At 46.3% G+C, this 27,289-nt stretch overlaps 1 protein-coding gene across 1 annotated transcript in view; it reads right to left on the bottom strand.

The window, feature by feature from the left end:
• Positions 1-21,618: 21,618 nt before the first annotated feature.
• The window catches only part of SAXO1 (stabilizer of axonemal microtubules 1), a 36,582-nt gene continuing 30,911 nt past the window's right edge, over positions 21,619-27,289 (bottom strand). The window contains exon 4 of the mRNA XM_007455569.1: positions 21,619-22,622. Coding sequence (XP_007455631.1) covers positions 21,619-22,622 — 1,004 coding nt within the window. The remainder of the gene's footprint in view (positions 22,623-27,289) is intronic.

Consider the following 27,289-nt stretch of genomic DNA (forward strand, 5'->3'; position numbering starts at 1 on the left):
AGACAGGACGCGGGGAGAACGCTACCCCGGCAGCACGGAGGACTCACGCAACCACCTTGGACAGAATTTAAGCTTTCTTCGTTTTATTTATTTATTTCCCCCTCTCCACCCTCTACCACACACACCCTCATCAACCTCCTCCCTTGCCCTTCCCCCTCCCCAGACATGAGGACCCCAGCATGTCTTCTCTCTCAGTTAGCTGGAGGACAGAATGAGGGGACAGGACAAGGACGGAGGTCTAACGGAGGTTGCAGAGCAGACCGGGCCAGAGAGAAAGAGCTCCCTGGAAGAGCCAGCTCCCTCCCCAACCTGGGTCCCAGGGAGACCTAGGAAGAGGCCAGTGCAGCGCCCCCTGGGCCAGCAGGGAGCCAGAGCCAACGGTAGACGGGAGAGAGGGGCAGAAGGGGAGGGTGCCAGAGGGTTTGTGAAGCATCGGAACTGACTCCGGACAGCCAACAGCATCTCTCCTGGCAGGAGATGGTTAAGGCAGGGGAGGGAGGACACCATCCATGCTGAGAACCCATCCCAGGACTCAGCTCTTCCAGTGGGGGACACAGAGCAATGAGAACTCAAACCACGGTGGAGGTAAAGGGGAGCCAATCCAAGTAGGCCAAAAGCACACAGCGATGCAGAAAACGAAGTGGGGAAGGAAGGGACAGAAGCACAAAGAAGCCTGTGCAAGTTCCTGAGAGGGGGAGCGAAGGGGACAGGGGAGCGAGCGGTCAGCCACACGAGGCTCTGAACCCCGAGCCCGAGTGCCTGGTGTACCGGTGCAGGCTCAGGGGAGGCTGCGGTGCTCAGCTCTGCTGCCCCCAGGAAGGCAGAGCCCTGGGGCCCGGGCTATGCAGGAGGTATGCCCTCCCTGCAGCGCAGAGGGGTCCCCGAGCGAGCCACTCAGTGAACTTCTGCCCGTGCCCCCATGGCAGAGCTGGTGAGACGACGGGGCCTAGCTGCACAGTCAGGCCACCCCTGGCGTCTCCGAATCAAGCATCCCCCAGCCCGGAACGAACTGCTGACCTGGGCCAGGGTGTTTCGCTCATGAGTAGGCTGGGTTTCCTGCCTATATGGTTTTTACTGCTCCACCTGAGGGCCAAGGACTGGGGTCAGCTGGCCAAAAACCAACCCACTATTCAAGTTGCCAGAGTATCCATCAGATGAGAGCGACCGGGACACCGGTGGAACCGCAGGCTTGCGTGGGCCCCTCCCGGGGCACGGTGACGGCTGCCCTGTATTCACACAACAGGCCGGGGCGGGGCGATGGGGCACAGAGGCAAAGCCAAAGGATAACTAAAGCTTCCCAGACGCTCCTCAAAGGCTTTTCAACCCATTCCCTCCACACAGTGAAATACTGTGAACTCTTACCAGAATTAATATACAATTGGTTTGGCTAACTCAGTGGGCAAAGCAGCATACACACTCCAGTAATGCCCGTCAGCTACAGTAACGGGGCGGCAGCAAAGTGGCGAAACTGAAAATTTGGGACATCGTGGCTCATGGTCAATGAAAGTGCTCACTCAGCAGGGTCGTTTAGGAGTGAGTGATTTTGGCCTGCGCCCCCCAATCCCAGTGGCCACAATTTAGTAGCAGCTGGGGCAGAGCAGGGTGGCCGGAGTCACTCACCCCTCAGCCAAACCGCCCCCTCACATACAGACTCGCAAAACGTCACACACCCCGGGGCCACCACTGACATCAGGGCTGCATTTTCTAGCCAGCCTGGAAGTACAAGTTAGTGGGGGAGACATTATGCTTTGTGTTCTCCCCAGGTGAGCTATGGACAGTTAAGGTAGTTCTTTCTTCCTCACCACAATAATGGGCTCTAAGAAATCATGTTCCTAAAAATCAGTGTAATGTTTATTTAAAATAAAAGAGAATGTTTTCTATGTCTGTATATCTTTTGTGAATATTTATTAGGATTTCCTGTATAAAAAAGTGCAATATTAATAATTGTACATTGTCTTCCAGGAAAAAAAAAAAATATATATTTGGGGGACTTTTTATTAACTTCCTGCAGTTGTGTTCCTGTAAACTCAGTGGTGATTATTGTATTGTTCCTATTTTTAATAGAACCTGATGTTTAACTCTGGATCCATTCGCTATGTACAGAATACATTGTAAAAGCTAGCACAGGATGACAGGGCAATAAGAGGGGATTCGTTTGTGACACAGTACTTATGCATGGAATGTGCAAGACAGATTCCATACTACTACTAATGTGGCTGATAATATCTAGCTCAATAGCTATGGAAAACCGGTGGCCAATATTTACATTTCCTAAATAGCAGGTGTCCTCCAGCTCCATCACGTGTCGGGTTGTAGCAGGTGGAGGTGGGTTTCAGAGCGAGCTTGGAGGACCTAGGTTTGGGGCGGGCAGCAGCGTGCTCCTTGCATGAGATGAATGTACATTTACTGTCTGTTCTGTGAATTGTGACTCAGCAGCACCAGAAGATTATTAGGGCTGCTGAAGAATGTGGAAGGAGGCACTTCCTCCTCTAAAACACAAAACTCTGTTTATATTTTTTGTACAGATAATACAGCTTATTTATTTAAATCTTGTCGTCCGAGTCTCTATTAAGCTCAGCCTTCCTATCTTGTTTTGGGCAGGGGGGTGAGGCTGGTTCCCAGTCACTTATGTGAGTTTGGCTAAAATGGAAGAATCGCAGTTTTCAGCTTTGCATGGGAAGCTGTGGGCCATGAACCCAGAAGAGCTAGATGTGCACAAATTGAGGCTTAGTGCTGTCTTTGACAATCATCTCATTTATGACCCCATGTGTCAGCAGACCTCGGAGATATTGAGGATTTGGTTCCAGACCACTGCAGTAAAGCAAATATCACAATAAAGGAATTCCCACGAAGTTTTTGGTTTCCCAGTGCATATAAAAATTATGTTTCCACTATACTGTAGTCTATTAAGTGTATAATAGCATTATGTCTTTAAAATCAATGTACATAGGGCTTCCCTGGTGGCGCAGTGGTTGAGAGTCCGCCTGCCGATGCAGGGGACACGGGTTCGTGCCCCGGTCCGGGCAGATCCCACATGCCGCGGAGCGGCTGGGCCCGTGAGCCATGGCCGCTGAGCCTGCACTTCTGGAGCCTGTGCTCCGCAACGGGAGAGGCCACAACAGTGAGAGACCCGCGTGTCGCGCAAAAAAAAAAAAACAATGTACATACCTTAAGTAAAAATACTTTTTTGCTAGAAAATGCTAAAGATCACCTGAGCCTTCAGCAAGTCATAGTAGTAACATCAAAGATCACTGATCACGGATCACCATAGCAAATGTAATCATGATGAAAAATTTGAAATATTGTGAGAATTAACAAAATGTGACACAAAGACACAAAGTGAGCGAATGTTGTTTGAAAACGGGCGCCAAGAGACCTGCTCAGGGTGGGGTTGCCACAAACGTGCCATTTGTAATACACACGGTATCTGCGATCCACAATAGAGCAAAGCACGATGAAGCGTGGTACATGCCTGTAGAGGGAAGAAGGGAGCCACGGCACCGTCAGGAGGAAGAGCGAGTGCAGGCATCTCAGGGGTTGGGGGGGGGGGGTGTGCGCAGACTCGGAGCAGGAGGGGTCTCACTCCCGGTCAGGCTTCCTGCCCCCGAGGGCACGCACCGCGTGCAGCGGCTGCGTGCTGAAATCCTAGGTGTGCGCCCTTGTCGGGGCTCCCATCTATAGATCATTCCTACATTCAATCCTCACATGCACCCTATGATCATCGCCATTGACATGTGGGTAGACAGAGACCCACAGAAGCCCAAGGTCACCCAGAATTCAAACCTGAGCAGCCTGGCTTTTTAGCCAGAGCCTTGCTGTTCCCCACTATGCTGGCCTCAGCTCCTCTGCGTGCAAGCCGAGCAGCTGTGGCCGCCCAGGTGCGGGCACCTTTCTCTCCTACTGCTCAGAGGTTGGGAGAAGACGATGGCGGGACTTTTAATGGAGTTGTTGCTTTCTCACCCCCTAAAATCAATTCTCATGGCATCGGAGGGCTCCTAGCTCCCCCTACTTTTAAAGCATTTAATAAAGCTACTATAGAGAGTGCAGAAGAAAACAAAAGCATACTTGTAGAGTTCTTTATAAACAGGCTCTGGTGAAAGGGCAGCGTGTCCCCAGACCCGGAAGATGTCCACACAGGAACCTTTGTGTGAGATACGCTCCAGGGACCCCAGCCTGAAAGCCCAACTCCAGCCTGTTTCCAGCAACTCACCCCAGCACGTGACACTCTACTGAACAGTGTAAAAATATGCCAGAAAGCTCTTCTTGACATTCTAATTATTTTCTAAGGAGTGGTGGGGTTTGCGTTAAAGAAAAGACCGATGCTAGCGCTATAAATACTCACATACCAGCAACCAAACAATGTTTCACAGAGACCCCCGCGGAGGGTTGGGGGGGAAGGAGTCAGAGACGCCAGAGCGAAAAGCCAGGAAGGCTCAAAGGGTGGGAAGGGCTCAGACAGAACGTACGGAAAATCTTCCAGCCAAAATCACAAAGCTCAGCAGGCGAAAAAGAGAGATTCTGACCAAGATGCCACCAACCACAGTGTAAAAGTTTGGAATCTTAACCATGAGCCAGTCCTAGGATTGTAACTCCTCATGCGAGAGTGCCCTGCTTGGCCTCAGAAGTTTCCAGGACTTTGACAAGATGAGCTCAGAAAATCTGTGGGCCCATCGAGACCAGACTGATCAACAATCACCAGAGCTCACTCATGTCCCAGCTTCCTCACCTTTGAAGAGAGGATACCTCATGGGATAGGGCTGTTGTAAAGAAATGGTTCATTCCTGTCGAGGAAATAGAATGTCATGGCATTTTCTAGCAATGCCATTTTCTAGGAATGGCATGACGTGCCTGGCATGTCACTGAAACATTCACTGAATGTTAATTGCTATTATCATCATCCAGGCTACCTTAGAGAGATGGGGAGATGACATGACGGGCAGGGCTGGCAGAACGTTTGCTATGTCACGTTACTTCCCATTGTCAGCTTTCTGAGACCCTCGCCTATGTTTCCATTTTCAATTGAGAAACACTTCAGTCATTCCTTAAAAGTTTAGTACCAGACAACAGCGTAAACAAGAGAGGTATTAGTGAACCAAGCTCTATCTTGGGAAGAAAACAGATCCATCCACGTAGCAAACTCAAACATTCACCAGAATACTGACAAACTTCCAGAAATACTTCCCGAGACAGATACTATTTTATAATCCCAAAGTACAACAGAGTCTCAATTCAAAATACCCAAATGTACACATAAATCCCGTCTCCTCTGACTTAGTTAAAAAAAAAAAAAAAAGAAGAAGAAGATGGAGAAATAGTCATTCATGAGCAAATACACAAGTAAAGTAAAAGGTAAAATTAAGGATATCTCACTTACCAAGTGGTAGGCTTTCTCATAAACAGCATGGTATTATCCTCTCACCTCATCCTGCAAATAAACCTAAAGGAAATAACCCAATTTTATTAATGGTTCTCAGCTTAAATGAGACAAGTCAGATCTCAATAATCTATCCACAGGGCTCCCCAAAATAGGCAAATTCATCCACAAGGAGTAACGGAATCGTGGGGTAGAGAGAAGGATGAGGCTTTTGGGAAATAACCCAATGAAAGCTGACCTGTCTAGCAAGCTAACCCATGGAAGAACAAATTAGGAAACAAAATAAGGTGACACCCCCTTGGTTTTTTCTCTCTCTGTCCCGCATTTTGTTTGATGAACCAACTGTGATTTAAGGACTTCAGGATTCAGACTCAGAATGCACTGAATGTGAGTTAACTCAGGGAAGGTTATCTACCCATGTCATAGACTGCCAATCAGGAAAATATCGGTGTTGATGCAAGCCTTGAAGTCAATAGTAAAGAACTGAATACCCAATGAATTCTACCAATCCTCTAAGATTAATCTTCCCCCACCCACCCATCCTGCCCACTTGGAGATGCTTTCACAGGTCAAATGTGTGTGAGCTGATCAGAGACTGTTATCTTCAACCAAATCTCAGCTTCTTACTCACAGCTCCCCAAGGTTTTCAACTGTTTGTTGCCACCCCTAAAATTGGAAGGCAGGTATTGGTAATGAAGTGCCTGCTAATAAGAACTGAGCTGTCACCTTCTCTGTCAACAAGAGGTTTACAGCTTCACTCAAATGGATTCTGTGAAGCACCTGGTCTCCATCAACCACATGTGTCACGCTTCTGATAACACTATATACAGATGTCACTCACCTCTGTTTTCCAAAGGCAAAATCCAACTTCAACCAAGGATTTCCCAGGCTGCTCCTAAAGATATAGTTTATATACGTGTAAACAGACATTAAATGTGCAGTTTTATGTGAGTGAAGAGAAAGCAGACAGTGGGGAATGGTTCTCCTGCCGAACATAAATAATGTTTGCTTAAGCAGAATGCTTAGGAGGACCTGAGAGATTGCACAGTCAGCATCCAGACCAGAAAGCATGCCTGGGAAACCTGCTCCCTCCCTCTCCAAGATGCCATAAACAGCCTTCCTCCAGGTCTTTGTGATACCAGGGGTGACCTAGTTACAAATCCCACGAAGGATAGTAGACAAGCTGTGAACAACTTAGTCACCAGGTGAGCAACTCTAGGAAAGGTTTAATGGTTAAGGAAGGGAGTGCAGTGATGAAGTGTGTCATGGGCTTGGTTTTATTCCCCCAGTCCCCACCACCATTTTTCAAATAACAATGAAAGGGCCAGGAAATGACGTAGCTGAGGTCAGCTGAAGGATGATAAAGTTGTTCGCCAGTCATCCAGGTAGCTCTCCGTCCCACAGCTGGAGCTCAGCAAGTCACAGTGCCAGGGCACAGAGCAGGTGCCAGATTCATGGACCAGCCACTCCTGAGCTGGATTTCTTCACCTGCACACCTCCCCGCTACTGGAGTGGAGACACTCAAGGTAACCACCTGGGAGCAAACCCCCATGACCTAGATCCTCCCCTCCTTTTGCACTTGTGAAGGTCTAGCCTCTGCAACTTGGGCCCAGCTGGGATGGAAAACCACCTACCTCTTCATCTGGTCCTACTGGACCTCACTCTACTCGCCCCCACCAGGCAGTCCTGTCTCTTCTGATCTCATCTCCTTCTCCCTGATTTCTTTTCCCATCACATACCTTCCCCTTCCCTCAGAGTTTCACCAACTCTAACTAAGCACCAACTCTGTGCCAGGCACAGGCTGGACCCTGAGGACACAGGGTGAAAGCCTAGTCTCTGCTTTGAGCCCCCAAGGAGCTCAGGGTCCAACCAAGAAAACAGACACATCCCACCACAAACGCCAACGTGCCCTCCTCTTCCAAGTTTGGGGGAATCTCCAGCCCAGTTTTCTTCCTCATTTGGTTCTTTCCAGTCAGCAAGGCAGGGATGGCTCCTTTTATTCCTAATCCTCTCTCACTGGGGCTTCTGCAAAGGTATCCCGACTGGACTCCAGTCTCCTCCAATCCACTTCCCATATAGCAGCCAGCACTCTCGTTATACTACCTGCAAATACATCAACGTAAACTGAGGCATACGTGTAAAATTAACTTAAACCTACACCCTGTAAAGAAGATGCGGCACATATATACAATGGAATATTACTCAGCCATAAAAAGAAACGAAATTGAGCTATTTGTAATGAGGTGGATAGACCTAGAGTCTGTCATACAGAGTGAAGTAAGTCAGAAAGAGAAAGGCAAATACCGTATGCTAACACATATATACGGAATTTAAGAAAAAAAAATGTCATGAAGAACCTAGGGGTAAGACAGGAATAAAGCCACAGACCTACTAGAGAACGGACTTGAGGATATGGGGAGGGGGAAGGGTGAGCTGTGACAAAGCGAGAGAGAGGCATGGACATATATACACTGCCAAACGTAAGGTAGATAGCTAGTGGGAAGCAGCCGCATAGCACAGGGAGATCAGCTCGGTCGGTGCTTTGTGACCGCCTGGAGGGGTGGGATGGGGAGGGTGGGAGCGAGGGAGACGCAAGAGGGAAGAGATATGGGAACATATGTATATGTATAACTGATTCACTTTGTTATAAAGCAGAAACTAACACACCATTGTAAAGCAATTATACCCCAATAAAGATGTTAAAAAAAAAAAAAAAAACCTACACCCTGGGACTTCCCTGGTGACTCAATGTATAAGACTCCACACCCCCAATGCACGGGGACTGTGTTCGATCCCTGATCAGGGAACTATATCCCACATGCATGCCACAACTAAGGAGCCCACGTGCCATAACTAAGGAGCCCACGTGCCACAACTAAGGAGCCCAAGAGCCACAACTCAGGAGCCCATGTGCAGCAACTAAGGAGCCGGCGAGCCACAACTAAGGAGCCCACCTGCAGCAACTAAGACCAGCACAACCAAATAAATCAATAAATATTTTTTTAAAAAGCCCTACACCCTAGGGGGCAGCCAGCTAACAATTTAATTACCTATTCATAAATCTACCCTCCAAAAGTGACCATTGCAAGCATTTCAAAGATCGTTATCTAAATCTGCACCAGAGGGTGTGTTAATTACACAAAGTTCATTAATTACACACCAGTGAAATTAGCTATATTAGAGGACTGGAAAGGGTACACAAGCACCACTGCCCTTGTACAAACCATCTAAGTATCCAGCAAACCCAGCAGCCTAGAGCTCCAAGTCCAGAGCTCTCCTTGGTCCTGTGTATCCCCACTCCCCGCACCCAACTCTTGCTTGATCTGACCAGAGAAGTTTCTGGCTGATCTTCTCACAAGAACATCCACCTTGGAGTAACTGTCAGAGTGCCTAGGGTTGGAACGATAGGATTTATTCAAGTTCACAGAGCAGGTTATGTGGCAGCATTGGGCCAGTTTGCGAGCATTTATGCCTGTGCCAGAATTTGGTCTGAGATTGTTTCCACTGAAACACACCATCTTAGGGAGTGAGGCTGTGTAGGTGGAAACACAGAACTCCAGCCTCTCTTGATGGAGCTCCCATTTTACCAAGATAACCTGGAAATTGTTGGTCAGCCAAAACAGCTTAAATTCATTCACAAAGAAATATTCTCAAACGACGGCTTGGGTTATACCAGTCCTCTGTTTTTTCAAAGCCTTCTCCACCTTCCTACTGTTGTCAGGATAAGGGACAGACTCCTTAAAATGTCCTGAGGCACCCCACAAAAGCCCAGCCTCATCTCTGGCTGCTTTCTCTGGGTGACTGGCCTCAGCTCCTTGAAGGCTCCAGGGTCCATCCTCCTTCCCCCCTTGTCACTTTCCCATGAGCCATGGAACACTGGCCGCCATACCCACCACCACCTACTCCTCCCTTGGGAGTTTCCCTGGCACCCAGGGTGGGACAAATATGGAGGCTGTAAGATTTATTTACCACATCTCCTCTTGTAAATAGAGTGGATCCCCGAAAACGATCTGTTGTTCTGCTGAAAAGATGATGATGGGTGGGAATAAAGACGACAATGACCAACGGAAGACTATACTGCATGACATGATAGAAGGACGAAGAAATCCTACAGGACAAGATCTGGATGACTGTGGCTGGAGAGGCTGGGGAGAGAGGAGACAGAGGAGGGAAGGGGGAGAGGTGAGGGGAGTCCCACCTCAGCATCATACTTACAATCTCAAGGAAGCCATCACCACCCTTCAAGCTGACTCCCTGCCCTCCCCCTCCCTCAGAGCACCCAACGCAATTACAATTACCTGACCCATCCCGGTGCCTGGTAACTCAGAAGATCTTTCCTTCTGTACTTCCGGAAAGACCCCTTTCTCCCTAAAAGCTGTAGTGGAGAAAGGAGAGGCAGAAAGAGGAAACATGTCTGGAAATTCTAGGATATTCCAGTCACCCCTTACCAGGGACCACACTGGGATCACAGCGGTAAGTGGAAGTGCCAGGCCTGTCTGGCTGCAGAGCCTCTTCAAAGGCCTCACTGCACCTCGCTTCCCATTTGAATGGCGGTCCTGCATTCAGATGCCCTATCCCAGCCTGCCTCGACCTCAGTGGACAGCAGCTCCATCCTTCCAGGCACTCAGCCCAAAGGTTCTGGGGTCATGCTGACTCCCTGTTAATCTCACTCCACCTCCAATCAGCAAAACAGTGTAGTCTACTCATTGCCCCCATTTCTATCAGCCAGGTGTGGACCTGCATCATTCTCTATGTAATAAGCCTCCTACCGAGCCCTGCTTCTAGCCTTGCCCACTGCCACCCTCACAGCAGCCGTCAGGGTGACCACAGTGACAGCTGTAATAGAAATCTGATCTGGGCACTTCTCAGTTGGCTCCCCTTAGAGTAAAAGCCAAATTCCTGGCAATGGTCTCTACAGCCCTCACTGGCCTCCTGACTGCTCCCTGGACACCCCTAGGCCAAACTGTGCCCACCTCGGGGCCTTTGTGCTAGCTGCTCCCTGACAGCCTCACCTCTCCCTTTGAGACTCTCAAGTCCCCCTTCTCAGTGAGGTCCACCCCGACCGTTCCCTTCAAGACACCCTGTACCTCCCAGAGCTCCCGGGCCCTATTTAATCCCCATCACCTTTTCCTTTTCCCATGGCTCTTACCACCTTCTAACGTACAATACACAGGATGCTTTTTATTTATCATGTGCGTATTACTGCATTTCTATTATATATTCCACACTATTAGATACAGTCATATATTAGTGAACTGCACAGTACACCTATTTATTATTGAGCGTCTGTCTCCCCCACTAGACTGTAAGCCCCACGAAGGGTAGGATCTGCATCTGCCCTGTTTACTAATATAGCCGGAAGCACCTAATAAATATTTTCTGAAGGAATGAACCAATCTATGTATGTATGTGTGTACAGGTGGCTGGGAGGGGAGGACGAGGGTGGGTGGTCAGCGCTATGACAGACGGGGCGTGCTCTCCCTCCTGGTGACGGAGCTGAGACAGCAGCTGTGGGACTGTAGGGGGCAGGGAGGTGCATCTAGGGGGCGGAGGCACATACGATGGGATGTGTGGAGGGAGAAGGGAAGATTTCTGGGAAAACACCCATCAGACAGGGAATTCATTGGATGGAGTAGAGGAAACGAAAGCCCATGGAGACGCGGGAGAACACCTAAGGGCCATCTGGATGGGTCCCCTGGAGATGCCCACAGGGCAAGGGCATGGCGAGAACTATGGCTGACCCAGGAGTCTGGGAAAAGGGCTGCACAGACACTGTGATAGCCTCAAGTCAGACAGACCCCTGGGGCAGCCAGGCAAGCAGAGGTAGGAGATACAGCAATGTTCAGATCTCAGGGACACAGCCGCCTCCCTTTGAGAGCTTATAATAAAACATACACAGCAGATGTGACTGTATGTTACCAAATCACAAGATGAAAATAACTTTTTCCTTGGAAAATCCCAAGGCATCTTTTTCTAAAGTGATTAACTATTGTAGACCAAAAGCTTAAAATGTAAAAATCTCTGCAAATAACCTTCATCTCTAAATGTAATCATTCCTCTTTATACATTACACTTGTAAGTAAGTGAGTATCATGGAAAGAAGCCCTATTGCAACTTAATCAACATTTTTGTACCCATGTGTGTGTGTGTGTGTGTCCAGAAGCAATTACTGACTAGGTCTGAAGGCTAACTCAGTACTAGGTACAGTGGCCAATCACTCACACATACAATTACCATTCCCAAAGTTCTTTCAACCTTATTATTTCTGAAGCCACACACCTGCAAACCACAGAGCCTTTTAAAAGCTTTCCAAATTCCACTCTTTTCTCTCAACTTCAAGAGCCTCCTGCCTGTCTCTAGTAGCGCTCCCCTTCCTCCAAACCCATGGCATCATTCAAAAACGTCTTCACTGTTCACAAGGTTTGTTTTACATACATCTTTTCATCCAATGCCCTGAGCAAGCCTGTGAGTAATTCACCAAGTTGCTTAACCTCTCTGAGCCTCAACTCCCCACCTGGACAGGAGAATAACAAACACAGAGAGGTCTGTGTGTGTATAAAGTGAGGTGGTATGTGCTGGTGCTGTGGGAACTCGACAGAGGAGATACGACACAGGAGATACGCACTTGTGTCCACTGTCCTGTGCATGAACTTTCTCAGGCTCCCTGTGCCCTGCGCTCCGGCTGTGCCATAACTTCCCATTTATCAATAAGCCAAACAATCTCAACGGACGGTGAGCAGGACCCTGAGGCACGGCAGGATCCACTGTGTTTCTGCATCATCAAAGAAAGGTCCAACCACACGTTTGCATGCATATGTGTTTTACTGCATTCTAAACTTCTTTCAGAAAAATGTATGATGAGAGGGAGATGCAGGAGGAAGGAGATATGGGGATATATGTATAGCTGATTCACTTTGTTATAAAGCAGAAACTAACACACCATTGTAAAGCAATTATACTCCAATAAAGATGTTTAAAAACAAAAAATCTATGATGAGCTCTTGGCAGTATTTCTCCATCTGTGTTCCAATAGGTTTTGCACAATAAAAGGACTCTGTTGTTGGAGTTGGAAACGATTGTTTCTGCATGCTCGGCATTTATCCCTCCCTTCCCTGGAAACCATATCCCAGTTTTCTCTGGGGCATCCCCCTCACTCCCAGCCCTCCCACAGTTCGTGTAGTTCACATGGGATTGACCCCACACACACACACTGCTCAGTCCAGGGGTGGACCCCGACTCTGGCCTGGACAGTGAGTATTTTCCATCTCCCTGGCCATGGCCATCAGTTCAGGGACCAGCATGAGACACAGCCAGGCAAGACAGACTCAGTTCAGGGATTTTTACTGGAACCACTGGAAAGAAGCCCTTTAGCTAAAAGGATACTGTAAGGTCAGAATTGTTGGAAACTACCACATGGAAAGAGCCTGCCTAAGAGGGCAATGCAGAAGAAAAGAAAGCCAAAAGATGAAGACCAAGCCCCCATCACAGCATTCAAGGCCCTGGATCCAGCTGTGCCTAAAGCCCACAGATAAAAGCCCTAGACTGTTCAACTGCCTGAACCAACAAATTCCCTTTTTCATTTGAGCACTTGTAATTTGAGCACTTACAAGAATGATGAGTCGGGACTTCCCTGGTGGCGCAGCGGTTGGGAATCCGCCTGCCGGTGCAGGGGACACGGGTTCGAGCCCTGGTCCGGGAGGATCCCACATGCCGCGGAGCAACTGGGCCCGTGTGCCACAACTACTGAGCCTGTGCTCTAGAGCCAGCGAGACACAAAGACTGAGCCCATATGCCGCAACTACTGAGCCCTCGTGCCTAGGGCCCATGCTCCGCAGCAAGAGAAGCCACCGCAGTGGGAAGCCCACGCACCGCAATGTAAGGGTGGCCCCCGCTCGCCGCAACTAGAGAAAGCCCACACGCAGCAGCGAAGACCGAACGCAGCCAAAAATAAATAAAAGAAAAAGAAAAAGAAATAAATACAGAATGCTGAGTCACAGCCTGGGTTATACAAAGTTAAACAAGGTGCCTTTACTATAGTGTTTCACAGAGCTTTCAAAGGATTAATACGCATCATGCATCTCCAACAGGAGGCTCTAATATGCAGCCTTTCCCAAACTTATATGTCCAATGAACACTTTTGATAACCATATCACAGGGCTGGTATTCCAAAGAAAAGACCTTGGGCTGACACATATTACCTGTAGGTTAACCTCAAGTTAAAATACTCCAAATCCCCATTCCCTTATTATTCTGGATAAATGAGATAAACGGGAATTCATTTATCCAACACTACTGATGCATTTGTCCAGACTTTTAAAATGTGTGTGTATGATTTTTTATTCTTTTTACTAAATTGGGGTCATAAGCACAAACTATGGTATATTTTCCAGACTTAATATGTATGCATATACATGTGTGTGTGTGTGTGTGTGTGTGTGTTATATTGGGATAATTCATGAGCTGCCATACTTTTGAGTTCTGCATTTTTTAATTGGGTTTTTTAATTTTTTTATTTGGCCTCTAGTCCCACTGCCAAGCTATTAGCTGTCACTGCTTTCTGTTCTAAATGTGTCTACTTCTAGCAGCAGAGTCTCTGACTCTTCTCTGGGCTAGTAAACCAGGTAAGAGAAGCTCTTTGGGAACTCTGTGTGTAAAAAAAAAAAAAAAAAAAAGGAGGACGGGCCAACGTGCTGAGAGTGAGCGCTGCATAAAGTACCTGAGTTTCCATACATGAATTGCATGTCAATGACTTTGGCAGCTTAAAAGCTGCTTATTTCCAGGTTCTTGCCTCAGTTTTGGACAGCTGAAGTTTCCAAATAACTGTCCTCCAAATGTAAGAGATGTTACAATGCTTAGCCAAGAAAAGAGCCCCTCCACGTCAACAGTAAGCATTGCGCCCTGCTTAGAAACTTCAAAATGAAAAGGTTTTGTTGGGTTTTTTTATGCCCAGGAGAGCCTATAGTCCAAAGAAATTCCATTTCTTAGTTTATAAGTCATTCACTGGCATAGATGTCAAATTTCAGTCACTTTTCAGGTATTTTGTCTGTCTATAACTCTCAAGTAGCTGCTTGCCTGTTTTAAGGAGTATTTGTGGGCTCCCCTGTCTTACGGTCCTATAACATGAAATGGATGGGGTATTGGGGACATCAGAGAAGAAACCAAGCTTCCCCCTTGTCGTTGAAAGAACAGCCTTGGTCCTGATGAGATGAGGCGTGCAGGCGGGCTGGCTGGTCTTGGGCATTAAAAGCCCAAGAAAATCAGTGTTTTAGATTCAACCACAGGAATGGAAAGTTGGGTTTGCTGCCACACTTGGAGGCTTGACGAGGAAAAGCCATCAGTACGTCTCATGTCAGCATCCAACCTTGTGACCCAGAGGTACGGCTTAAAGAGGAGCCCAGCTTAGCACTGCCCTGATGCCTTTTCCAGAATCCAGAGCACATGTTCTGAAAGGCTCCCCCAGTGCACCCCCAACGTGGGGAGGAACCAAGCACCTGCCCAGCCAGCCATGTGGAAACTCTGAGCCTGCCCGGCCAAAGTAAACACCCCTGTCTGTCCCCACCCCTGGTGTTTATGGTCAGAAGGGCCTCTGTCCTCCACTTCACTTCAAGGCCTGAGGACCAGATGCGGGCCTGGGTGATGGCTGGGCAGGCCTGAGGAGCCAGGGGGCCATTTAAGCCGCAATTAGGACCTGTACACACCCCTCACCCGCCCTGCCCACTTCCTCTTGACAACTGCACAGCTGAAGAGCACTTTTGGAGGAAACGGATTGCTCAGCCCATCTTCATGGCCTAAATGACCAGATCCCCAAAAGGTGCACCCCTCTGGGAAGGTTCTGTTGTGCCGATCCCATTGCCTTGGAGCAGTTTGCTTCCCTCCTGCATTAGAGGCAGAAGCATGGAGGCGGGTGGGGAGGACAGCTACCCTAACCGCGTACATTCCTGCAAACACTTTCAGGGCCGTGTGACTATATAACGAAGAGGCATCTGGACACAGAGCAGGGAGTGCTTGCTCCCCCGCCACCCCCAGCAAGGCCCTGGCCGGGACAGCTGCTCCCGGTGTCAGAACTGGGCTGTGATTTCCGCTTAGTGGAGGGCTCTCTCTGAGCCCCCAGACCCTCCTCCATGAAATCACTGGTGATGTCTGAAAGGGGTATGAAGGAGGGTGACTGGGGCCGAGGACGGAGTGGGAGAGCACTGTCTGATGCCGTCTGCACAGCCTTGGGGAGTGGCCTGGGGCTCAGAGGGTAGTGGCCCAAGATCCAGGGCTCGCGTCACTGCATACACTGGTTGGCCTGGCACTCATTCCACACCGACTGCCCAGGTTTGCCTTTCGGTCCCATCAGCGGTAAAAGTCACCCTCCAGGTGTGTTTTCCAGTGGAGAAGACCCCACAGAAGTCCATTAGTGCGGCACCACCTTCAACGGGCCCTCTGCCCAGGCAAGTGCCTTCCGGCTACCTCACATATACCACTCAACTCTAATAAAGCAATAATGAAATTATGAAATACCACAGACAAGAAGATGGGAGGAGGGTCATCAGTGAACAAGGGTTTTCAAGAAAATGGAAGAAGATGGGAGGCAGATGGCAGAATGAGCGTAGAGCAAAGCCCAGAATAAAAATGCCGCCGGCATGCCGGGGCTGATAGGGAGCAGGTCTGCCAGGCAGAACCCAGTAGGGGCTCAGGATCTGAAACAGCAGGTACCATAGAAAGCAGAGAGACAAACGGTGCTAAAAATGGGGATTGCCGAAAGAATCACTGACAATGGGTCCCACCTTCCCCAGCCTGTAGACACTGCCTGGCATAAGATCTCAAAGCCAAGCCAAAACAGGGGGGCCCATCTTCAAAGACTTTGACCCCTGTGAAAATGCAACAAGCAGGAAAACGGAGATCCTTCAAGCTATTCTTGGAGGTGTATTTACGTCATAATTGGGGGGCCAAGTCGAAAGACGGTTCCTGATCTTCAAAAAGTACAAGTGATGTGCCAGGGTCTTTATCCACACAGGTGGCCTCACTGTAAGGTGACCCAGGGGATAAGGGGTTCCCTGGCCACGTAGCCTGCTGACACAGGGCTGCCCCGTACAAAGCACGGGCAGGAAGACACCATCGTCAGGAGTGGGACATCCCAGCAGATGTCCCCGGGCACCATATGCTAAACCAGCAGACCACATCCACCCCACCCAGGGTCTCCATGCCAACTAATCCCACTATCTCCAGCCAATCAGCCTCACCCTGAGGCCCCACCTTCCTTAAGCAGGACAGAGTTTGCGATCTTTGGGCTTTAAAAGCTCCACCTGTTTTCTTCTCCAGAGCCTTATCCTCAGAGCATATTGGATTCTGCACTGGAGCAGGTTCCCTGCTTGGCCGTAACTTTTCTTCGTGTTTGATTTCTGGTCTCTAATAATTTTTCTTTTATAACATGCTGAAAGCCTTGAAAACCCTGTGCTTTGGTAGGTGATTAAGCTCCCACATCATTTCCACAAATGAAAAATACATGAAATAAATTATAAATGTGTATTTCAAGAGAAGGCAACGTGTTTGAAGTCTTCCATCATTGGAGTTTGTTGAATAGGATGCTATGGGGTATTAGAGCAGTGTGTGCACGCATGTGCATGTGTTTTCACAGCTGCTAAAGAATCTTTCTCCCACAAACTCTTATATGGGAGCCCAATACACAGAACTGATTACAAGAAGCTGCCATGGCAAAGCAGGGGAGGGGAATCAAGGCCCCATCTGCTCAGCTCACCTTCTCTTTCCCTTCTCGTGGCCCAAGTAACTTCCTAAAATGACATTTCCAGGGAGCACGGTTAGCAACTCTGCCTTGGAACAACTAAAAAGTAAACTTACCTATATGAAAAAAAAGGAGGTACTTTAACTTTATAAAATATACAAAATTTAAAACATGAGCAGTTATCCTTACCTGCACACTTGTGAACACTGACCAATAAAATCACAGGTAAATTCAGCCAGGCAGAATTCAGCCATCACCACCACCGTCTTCACCACCACCGTCCTCATCCTCACCTATGTTTAATAAATTAAAGGGGAGCCAGGCCCAAGTGACTGATACATACTCAATCAATCAATCCAAACAACAAAACCATGAGACCAGTATTGCTATTATCCACATTTTAAAGAATCTGACCAAGGTCCCATCGCTAGTGGGTGACAAGGGCCAAGATACAAGCCCAGGTCTGCTGAACTCTCCTTGCACACTCTTAGTCATGGTGTTCCACTAGTACCCATAATAGCCACTTGTGTCCTTCTTTATGTGTTTTATGAATTTTTTTTTTACTTGTATTAACCACTTTCATAAGAAGGAAGACAGGTAGTAGAGGGAGAGCCAACTCCTTAAGTCCTAAAGAGACAGGTAAGGCAGGGATGCCCTGGGTGGCTCATCTAGCCAGGGGTCACCATGGAGGTGACCCCAAATGTACCAAAGGAAGGGCTCAGGGGAAATTTCTCACCCCAAGGGGACTCAGTGCTCCTGAATCAGCCAGGTCTGCACATCTTTCTTCAGCTTCTTCCCTTCCTACTGATCAGACACATTAGAAAAGCTTATTAGTTTTGATATAACCACACACTATCATATAACTATACTAAGAAGACGGGGGAGAGAAGGAAGGGATGTAAAAGAATTAATATTCCTAATCTACCAAAACAGACAATGTCTAAAATTGATAAGTCAGGGACTTCCCTCATGGTGCAGTGGTTAAGAATCCGCCTGCCAGTGCAGGAGACACGGGTTCGATCCCTGGTCTGGGAAGATCCCACATGCCGCGGAGCAACTCAGCCCATGCACCACAACTACTGAGCCTGCGCTCTAGAGCCCGTGAGCCACAACTACTGAGCCCATGAGCCACAACTACTGAAGCCTGCGCCCTAGACCCCGTGCTCCGCAAAAAGAGACGCCACCCAATGAGAAGCCCACTCACCGCAACTAAAGAAAGCCCACGTGCAGCAGTGAAGACCCAATGCAGCCAAAAATAAATAAATAAAAATAGTGAGAAAATATCTTTTAAACTTTTTTTCATTACAAAAATAAAATTGATGATCCCTTCTCGTGGCCCAAGTAACTTCCTAAAATGACATTTCCAGGGAGCACGGTTAGCAACTCTGCCTTGGAACAACTAAAAAGTAAACTTACCTATATGAAAAAAAAGGAGGTACTTTAACTTTATAAAATATACAAAATTTAAAACATGAGCAGTTATCCTTACCTGCACACTTGTGAACACTGACCAATAAAATCACAGGTAAATTCAGCCAGGCAGAATTCAGCCATCACCACCACCGTCTTCACCACCACCGTCCTCATCCTCACCTATGTTTAATAAATTAAAGGGGAGCCAGGCCCAAGTGACTGATACATACTCAATCAATCAATCCAAACAACAAAACCATGAGACCAGTATTGCTATTATCCACATTTTAAAGAATCTGACCAAGGTCCCATCGCTAGTGGGTGACAAGGGCCAAGATACAAGCCCAGGTCTGCTGAACTCTCCTTGCACACTCTTAGTCATGGTGTTCCACTAGTACCCATAATAGCCACTTGTGTCCTTCTTTATGTGTTTTATGAATTTTTTTTTTACTTGTATTAACCACTTTCATAAGAAGGAAGACAGGTAGTAGAGGGAGAGCCAACTCCTTAAGTCCTAAAGAGACAGGTAAGGCAGGGATGCCCTGGGTGGCTCATCTAGCCAGGGGTCACCATGGAGGTGACCCCAAATGTACCAAAGGAAGGGCTCAGGGGAAATTTCTCACCCCAAGGGGACTCAGTGCTCCTGAATCAGCCAGGTCTGCACATCTTTCTTCAGCTTCTTCCCTTCCTACTGATCAGACACATTAGAAAAGCTTATTAGTTTTGATATAACCACACACTATCATATAACTATACTAAGAAGACGGGGGAGAGAAGGAAGGGATGTAAAAGAATTAATATTCCTAATCTACCAAAACAGACAATGTCTAAAATTGATAAGTCAGGGACTTCCCTCATGGTGCAGTGGTTAAGAATCCGCCTGCCAGTGCAGGAGACACGGGTTCGATCCCTGGTCTGGGAAGATCCCACATGCCGCGGAGCAACTCAGCCCATGCACCACAACTACTGAGCCTGCGCTCTAGAGCCCGTGAGCCACAACTACTGAGCCCATGAGCCACAACTACTGAAGCCTGCGCCCTAGACCCCGTGCTCCGCAAAAAGAGACGCCACCCAATGAGAAGCCCACTCACCGCAACTAAAGAAAGCCCACGTGCAGCAGTGAAGACCCAATGCAGCCAAAAATAAATAAATAAAAATAGTGAGAAAATATCTTTTAAACTTTTTTTCATTACAAAAATAAAATTGATGAATCAACAGACAGCAGTATATGATTTAGGAATTTGAAGGAAAATATTAGCAGAAACAGATCCAATAATTTACCATTGTTCTCCGGGGAAGTCATAGTAGAGGCCAAGGGGCAGCTACTTAAGAGATTGCTACATTTTTATAAGCATTTTAGCACCATTTGGTTTTTCAAATCAAGTGCCAATATTTGATTTGTGAAAATGAAACAAAAATAATAAAACCTACCCTCCTAAGTGGTCTCCTTTAGCTTAATGGACTCCAGAAAGGAGTTCAAACAGAGACAGTGCGGTTTGATGTGGTTTGTGGAGCCATGCGATCTGAGCCACTGCAGATGGGGGGTGCCTGGCGTTGGGTGAAGAGCCCTGGATCTTGAAACAGAAGACCTGGGTTCCAATCCTGGCCTTGGTGCTCCAAGCTCTGTGGCTTTCCACAAGCTGCATAATCTCTCTGAGCTTCTTTACCGCATAAGGGCAGGCATCCAGACCTGATATAACCAAGAGGATTAAAAAATGTAGATCCCAACCCAGGGAAGCAAACCTCATGAGGAGAAAAGGGTGGGGACCTGAATTTCTGGGCCAGGTAGGTGAGAGCCATGGAAAGACAGACTTGGATAAGAGGCATAGGTTTCTTGCCTATGAACAGGCACTGAGCTGAAATTTCCCCTCTCCCCTCCACACTGTTCCCCAGTTCCCTGAGACCATGGAGTATATTTTAGGGTTCCACAGACTCAAAAGAGAGGTGGGTATCCCAGGTGTCAATCTGCATCCCTCTGTATGAGGCTCACCCAGACCCTGAATCCATCTGATCCTGGCCTGGGCCCTCTTGAACAAAGTCCCTCCTTGACTCTTCTGAATTAAAAAAAGAATCTCCAAACTACTTAGCCTTAGGATCAAACCTTAGGCTTAGGATCAAACCTTAGGCCCCAAAGAGGAACCTCCAGCCCTTTCTCCAGGACAGGATCCAGCTCAGCACTGTGTCAAGCCTTGTGAGAGGTCTGACCACAGCTGGCATTTTAGGACAAGCAGGTCCAGGAACCAGCCCACGCTGAGGCCATTTTTTTCCAGGTTCTGAGCATTTAGAAGAGCTCCCAGCTCAAGGGCCAGCTGCCGACTGCCTGGTTGCCGAGGGTCCCTTTTTCCCCCTCCTCTCCCTGGACTCAGAGCCTGCACTGGTTTGGGAGTGAGAGAGGTCTGGCAGGTCCATGCTTTCCTGGGACTGCCATAGAACCTCCTCCTACCCCTCCAACTCCCATGACCAGACCCGCACCCATTCAGACAACACTGCTTGTGCTCATATGCCACGATGTGAAGAGGTAGAAAGATGCCCGGTGCAGCAGCCCTGGGCAGACAGAACCCAAAACAAGACTCCAGATCAGGCCCAAGGCACTCCCACCAGGATGCGGAGGCAATGAGAGTTAGGCTGAAATCTCCCCGAAGGTCGCAAAGAACACAGCCTGCTCTCTGTGTAGACAGCATGTGGGGTGAACACACAGACCTGCAGATTCAATCCCCCCAAAGTAAAGTTTATATTCTTTGGCACTTCATACTTGGCAAGGGTTAATCATAATGTCAATTAATACAATGATTAAATTAATAAAATACATCTGGATGGGGAAAAAACCCTCAGAGCCAGCTTTGATTCCATGAGCACAAGGTAAAGGACCCAAGAGAGGGAGACAGCAGAAGGGGGGTTAAGGGGACTAATTACCCAGTGATTAAATGTCATTTTCCTTGAGTCAAGTGATTCTCATTTTATTCAAGTGTGCTGGAAACAATGGTGAAGACTTCTTTTTTTTCATTTTGGGGAATTCTTTTTTTTTTTTTTTTTTGTCCAACGAATAACTCAATCATCTGCTTTTAAAAGTAGTGTGCAATTTCTAAATTACAATCTTTAAAACTCAAGCTGACACTGTCAACTCCTGCTGGTTAGGATTTTCTGAATCACCTACAGAAAGACGGCTGCTCCGCCGAGAGCCTGTCTGGGAAACTGGCCTGTATATTCTGTGCCCCAAAGCATCTGTTTCCTCAAAGATGTAGCCGGGAGGCTCAGGGTATGAAGCCAGGCACCTGCTCATTTCCTTAGGAGTAAAGCTGATGGTATATGTGGTCTGGCCCTCCACAGGGATATTTCCTCGGGGGCCAGACCAGGGGGGCTTACAGCTTTTGGTAGTGACGGGAGGGCAGGGCACATAGTGGGCTCGTGTGGTGGTCAGGTGGTCCAAGGGCTCGGTGGGAAGGTTCAGCTGTGGGATGGGCTTGACTGGCTTGGTCTGCATGATGGCCCACTGCTTAAAGTCCTCTTTGGTCGTGGTGGAACTTTCAAAGCGGCCACCCTTCTTGACCGAGAGCACCGGTCGGTAGGACGGAGCTGGGGCACCCTTAGGGTATGTGTAGTGGGCCTGCACTGTCGTCAGAAGGTCCATCTTTTCTTCAGGAGCGACATAGGTGGCGGGAGCTTTGGAGAACATCTGGGGCGTTGGCCAAGCTTGGTAGTTATCTCGAAATTCAGTGGTGTTAGGGAATGGCGTGTCTAGTGCACTAGGCCTGGCTGGAGGTTTCAAGCTCTTGGCTGGCTCCCCCATCAGGCCCTGGTATGACTCGTTGTGAGTGGTAAGGCTTTCAAAGGGGATTTCACAGGGTCTGAACTTCTCCGGCTCATACACATAGCGTTTCTCCATGGGGTGGGCCACGTAGCTCATCCTGTAGTCTGTCAGATCCTCCAGGGGGATGTTACAGAGCTTGAGTGCGGCCAGAGGCTTACAGCTCATGGTGTTCACCAGGCCCTTCGTGGAGTAGTCATCCTGGTGTGTGGTTCGGCTATCAAACTTGGTTGACGCTGGCCGGTAGTCGTGTGGCAGACAAAGCAGTTCTCGTCTTGGTTGGTTCCAGGGTAAATAATCAGCTGAAAATAAAGCAGAAGTGGTAATCACTCATAAATCCAGTCACTCAACCTGCATGTATTCCAAGAAGCCCCAAAACCACCAGCCAATCTCCAGTGAGATGTTCCCTGAGACAAAGAACAGAGTAGATCCCTGCTACCACCTCAACCAAGGGCTTGGTGTTCCAACTTTGTGGTATTTGAGGGCTACTGTGCAGAAGAGACAAATTTATAGGAGTCTCATCATACCCACAATGCTGCATGCAGGGATTTTAGAGGGTCCACAGCCATGGGAGGATACAGGGAATCGATTCCAACAGAGAAGTCCAACCGCTGGTTTACCCTGATCCAAGAACAGTTCCACTCCTCTAAGGGGAAGGTGGCCTCTGTGAATCAGCAAAGAGTGACTGTGAAGGTGCATGCAGGGCAGTGAGACAGGGGATTCACAACCCACCACCGCTGGGCCACCAGCCAGACCTACCAGGCCTCCCTGGTCATCCGTGGAGTGACAGCCATTGAGTCCCTATAATCCACACAAATCAAATATGGCACTCCAAGGGAATAAGGGCACTGTGTTGGCTAGCCAACTCTGAATCCACAGGGAATTCTCTTGCCTACAGCTTTACAAAGAAAACAAAAGCAGCTTCCCAGGAGTCTTTGAGGTATACAGCCAACACCAGTGGAGTCCACAGGCACACTTTCTTTAAACAGCTTTATTGAGGTATAATTTGTGTAACATCAAATAAAATGTACCATCCTTCATACACAATTCAATAACTTCTACAGAGTTGTGCAACTACCTATAATCAAAATCTAGTTACACTGAGTCACCTTGCTGTACAACAGAAATTAACACAACATTGTAAACCAACTCTACTTCAATAAAAAAATAAATTTAAAAAATCTATTTGTAAAACATTTCCATCAACCCAAAAAATATCAATCAAGCCCATCTGCAATCTTCATTCCCATCCCTGGGCAACCATTAACCAGTTCTTGGTCTCTATAAATGTGCCTTTTTCTGGACATTTCCTATAAATAGAATTACACAATAGGTAGTGTTTTGCATTGGCTTCATTCACTAAGCATGTAATGGAGGTTTATTCCTGTCATAGCATATATCAGTTCACTCCTTTTTATTGTTGAATAGTACTAGAGTATATGGATATACCAATTTTTGTTTATCCATTCGTCAGTTGATGGGCATTTGAGTTGTTTTCACCTTTTGGCTATTATGAAAATTTCTGCTATGAACATTGACAGACCAGTATTTGTGTGGATATACCTTTTCATTTCTCTTACATAGACACCAAGAAGCAGAATTGATAGGTTATACGTTAAATCTACGTTTAACTTTTCAGGATACTGCAAACTCTTCCAAAGTGGGTGCGCCAGTTTACTTTCCTACCAGCAATGTATGAAGGTTCTCATTTCTCCACATCTTCAACACTTGTTATTATGGTTTGTTTTTTAATTATAGACATTCTGTAGTGGGTGTTTAGTGGTATCTCATCGTATTTTAATTTACATTTCCCTGATGACTAAAAATGTTGAGTATCTCTATATGTGCTTATTAGCCATTCATGTGTCTTTTTTGGTAAAATATCTACTCAAATCTTTTGCCCATTTTTTAAAACAGTTGTTTGTCCTACTTTTGAGTTATAAGAGTTATTTGCATATTCTAGATACAAGTCCAATAGCAGATATGTGATTTGTAAATATTTTTTCTCGGTCTATCACTTATCATTTCATTTTCTTGCTGGTATCTCTTGAAGCACACAGAGGTTTTGAATTTTCATAAAGGTCAGTTTTTTCCCTATGTCTTAGCCTAAAAGACTTAAAATTTTACCTTTTACATTTAGGTCTCTAACACTTTTTGAGTTAATTTTTTAGTATGGCGTGAACTAAGGTCTAAGCTCACTTTTCTGCATGTGGATATCTAATATGTCAGCACCATTTGTCAAAAAGACAAATTTTCAGCTCTTTTGGTTTGATTTTCACATATAAAATTTAGGATCACTTTGCCAATTTCTGCAACAACAAGAACAACAACAACAAGCCTGCTGGAATGTTGACAGGAATAGCATTAAATCTATAAGTAAATTTGGGTGGAACTGTATCTTAACTGTATTGAATCTTCCTGTCTATGAACACGGACTCTCGCTACCTGTTTCCATATTATTTCTCTCGGCACTATTTTGTACTTTTCGGCGTATAAGTCTTACATTTATAGTTTTTAACTTATTACAAATATTTTTTTCATTTTGAGGCTATAATGAAAACTGTCTTCTTAATTTTGTTTTCAGATTTTCAATGCTAATATATTTTTTTCCAATGCTAATTTTTACATATTGCTCTTCAACACTGACACACTGATGAATTCATTCTAGTAGCTTTTTTTGTGGATTCTTTAGGATTATCTTATCTGAGAATAAAGACAGATTTACTTCTTCCTTTCTAATCTAGATGCATTTATTTGTGTTTCTTGCATTACTGCACTAGCTAGAACCTCCACTACAATGTTGAATAAAAGAGGTGAGAACTGCTATCCTAGCCATGTTCCCAATCTTAGGGGGAAAGCATTCAGTCTTTCCACATTAAGTATGATATTAGCTATAGGGGTTTTTGTGGAAGCACTTTATCAGGCTGAGGAAGTTTCCTTCTATTCCTAGTTTCTTGAGAGCTTTTATGGGTATCAGATCGTGTCAAATGCTTTATCTGTGGCTTTCAATCATGTAGGTTTGTCTTTTACCTTATTAATATAGTATATTACATTAACTGACTTACTGATGTTAAACCAATCTTGCACTCCTGGAATAAACCCCACAGTTTTATAATTATTGGCTCTGTAATTGTCTTTTAATTTAGAGAAAAGTATATATTTACCTATATAAGCAGTTTTATCAGTGCTCTTTATTCTTTGCATGGATTTGTGTTAACATTCAGCATTATTTTCTTTTAGCCTGAAGGACTTCCTTTATTATTTCTTGTAAGGCAAGTCAGCGAGCTACAAATAAACCCAGTCTTTGTTTATCTGGGAATATATTTTCCCATCATTTTTTTTTAACATCTTTATTGGATTATAATTGCTTTACAATGGTGTGTTAGTTTCTGCTGTATAACAAAGTGAATCAGCTACGTGTATACATATAGCCCCATATCCCCTCCCCTTGCGTCTCCCTCCCACCCTCCCTATCCCACCCCTCTAGGTGGTCACAAAGGACTGAGCTGATCTCCCTGTGCTATGCAGCTGCTTCCCACTCGCTAGTTATTTTACATTTGGTGGTGTCTATATGTCCACGCCACTTTCTCACCTCATTTCCCATCATTTTTGAAGCATAATCTTTAATAGCTATAGAATTCTTGGTTGACAGGATTTTTTTTCCTTTCAGTACTTTGAGTATGTCACACCACTCTTTCTGATGAGAAGTTAGTTAGTTATTGTTGTCATTTCCCTGTATGTGATGAGTTGTTCCTCTTTTGCTCTTTTCCAAATCTTTGGCTTTCAACAGTTTGACTGTTATGTGAATAGGGGGGGATCTCTTTGCATTCCTTCTCTTTGGATTGTGCTTCTTGGATGTGCAGATTAATATTTTTCATCAAATTTAACAGTTTTGACAATTAAATATTTTTCTGCCCCTTCTGCTTCTGGGCCTCCCATTATCTGTCTGTTGGTACACTTAATGGTATCTCACAAGTCTCTGAGTTCATTTTTCTCAATTTTTTCTCATTCTTCAGATTGGATAATCTCTACTGAGATCTCCATTTTCATGGATTCTTTCTTCTGTCAGCTCAAATCTGCTATTAAGCACCTCTAATGAATTTTTTTATTTTGATTATTGTCCTTCCAATTGCAGAGTTTTCATTCAATTATTTCTAGGATTTCCCTTTATAGTATTCTCTATTTGAGTGGAAATTGTTGTTATATTTCCCTTTATTTCTTTAAACATGGTTTCCTGTTGTTCTCTGAACATATTTATAATAGCTACTTTGAAATATTCGTCTGCTAGGTCTAACATCTGGGCCTCTTCAGAGATAGTTTCTATTAACTGCGTTTTTCCTGGATCACACTTCCCTGTTTCTTTTTATGCCTCATCATTTTTTGTTAAAAACTCAACACTTTGGACAATATGCCTCAGCAACCCTGGATTCTGATCTTCCACCGGGAATAGTTTTTGCTGTTTGTTTAGTGACCTGCCTGCAGTAATTCTCTAGAGTCTTATCTCCCCTGCAATGTGCGGCCACTGACGTTTTTGCTGAGTTTTTTCTTTTTAATTGATTTTATTTTTAAGCCTAGGTTCCTAAGAGCCACCCTCTATCAGCATAGTTTAGCAATCAGCCTATGATTTACCAGAAGTTATACTTAATCACCTTAAGCCACTAAGGCTTTCACCGCTTGCTAATGGATCCGTGTGTGGGTTGGAGAATACAGTCAAAGATCAGGCAATTAACAAGTCTTCCCCGGCTTTTATTTTCTGCTGGGCTGTCTCTTGTCTCCTCTGCACATGCACTAGGCATCATATTCAGCCAGGAAAGATGAGTAAATAACTAGACCGTAACTCTGATCTCTTGAGCCTGCACACTGCCTTGACCATATGCACAGCCTTCCAGACCACCAGGAATATGTATGAGCTTATCAAGGCCTACTCTGTGTCTGTCTCATTCTCTGGATCTCTTTGGTAAATTTCTGA

This window comes from Lipotes vexillifer, unplaced genomic scaffold, assembly GCF_000442215.2.
Source record: "Lipotes vexillifer unplaced genomic scaffold, Lipotes_vexillifer_v1.1 scaffold912, whole genome shotgun sequence".
NCBI lineage: Eukaryota > Metazoa > Chordata > Mammalia > Artiodactyla > Lipotidae > Lipotes > Lipotes vexillifer.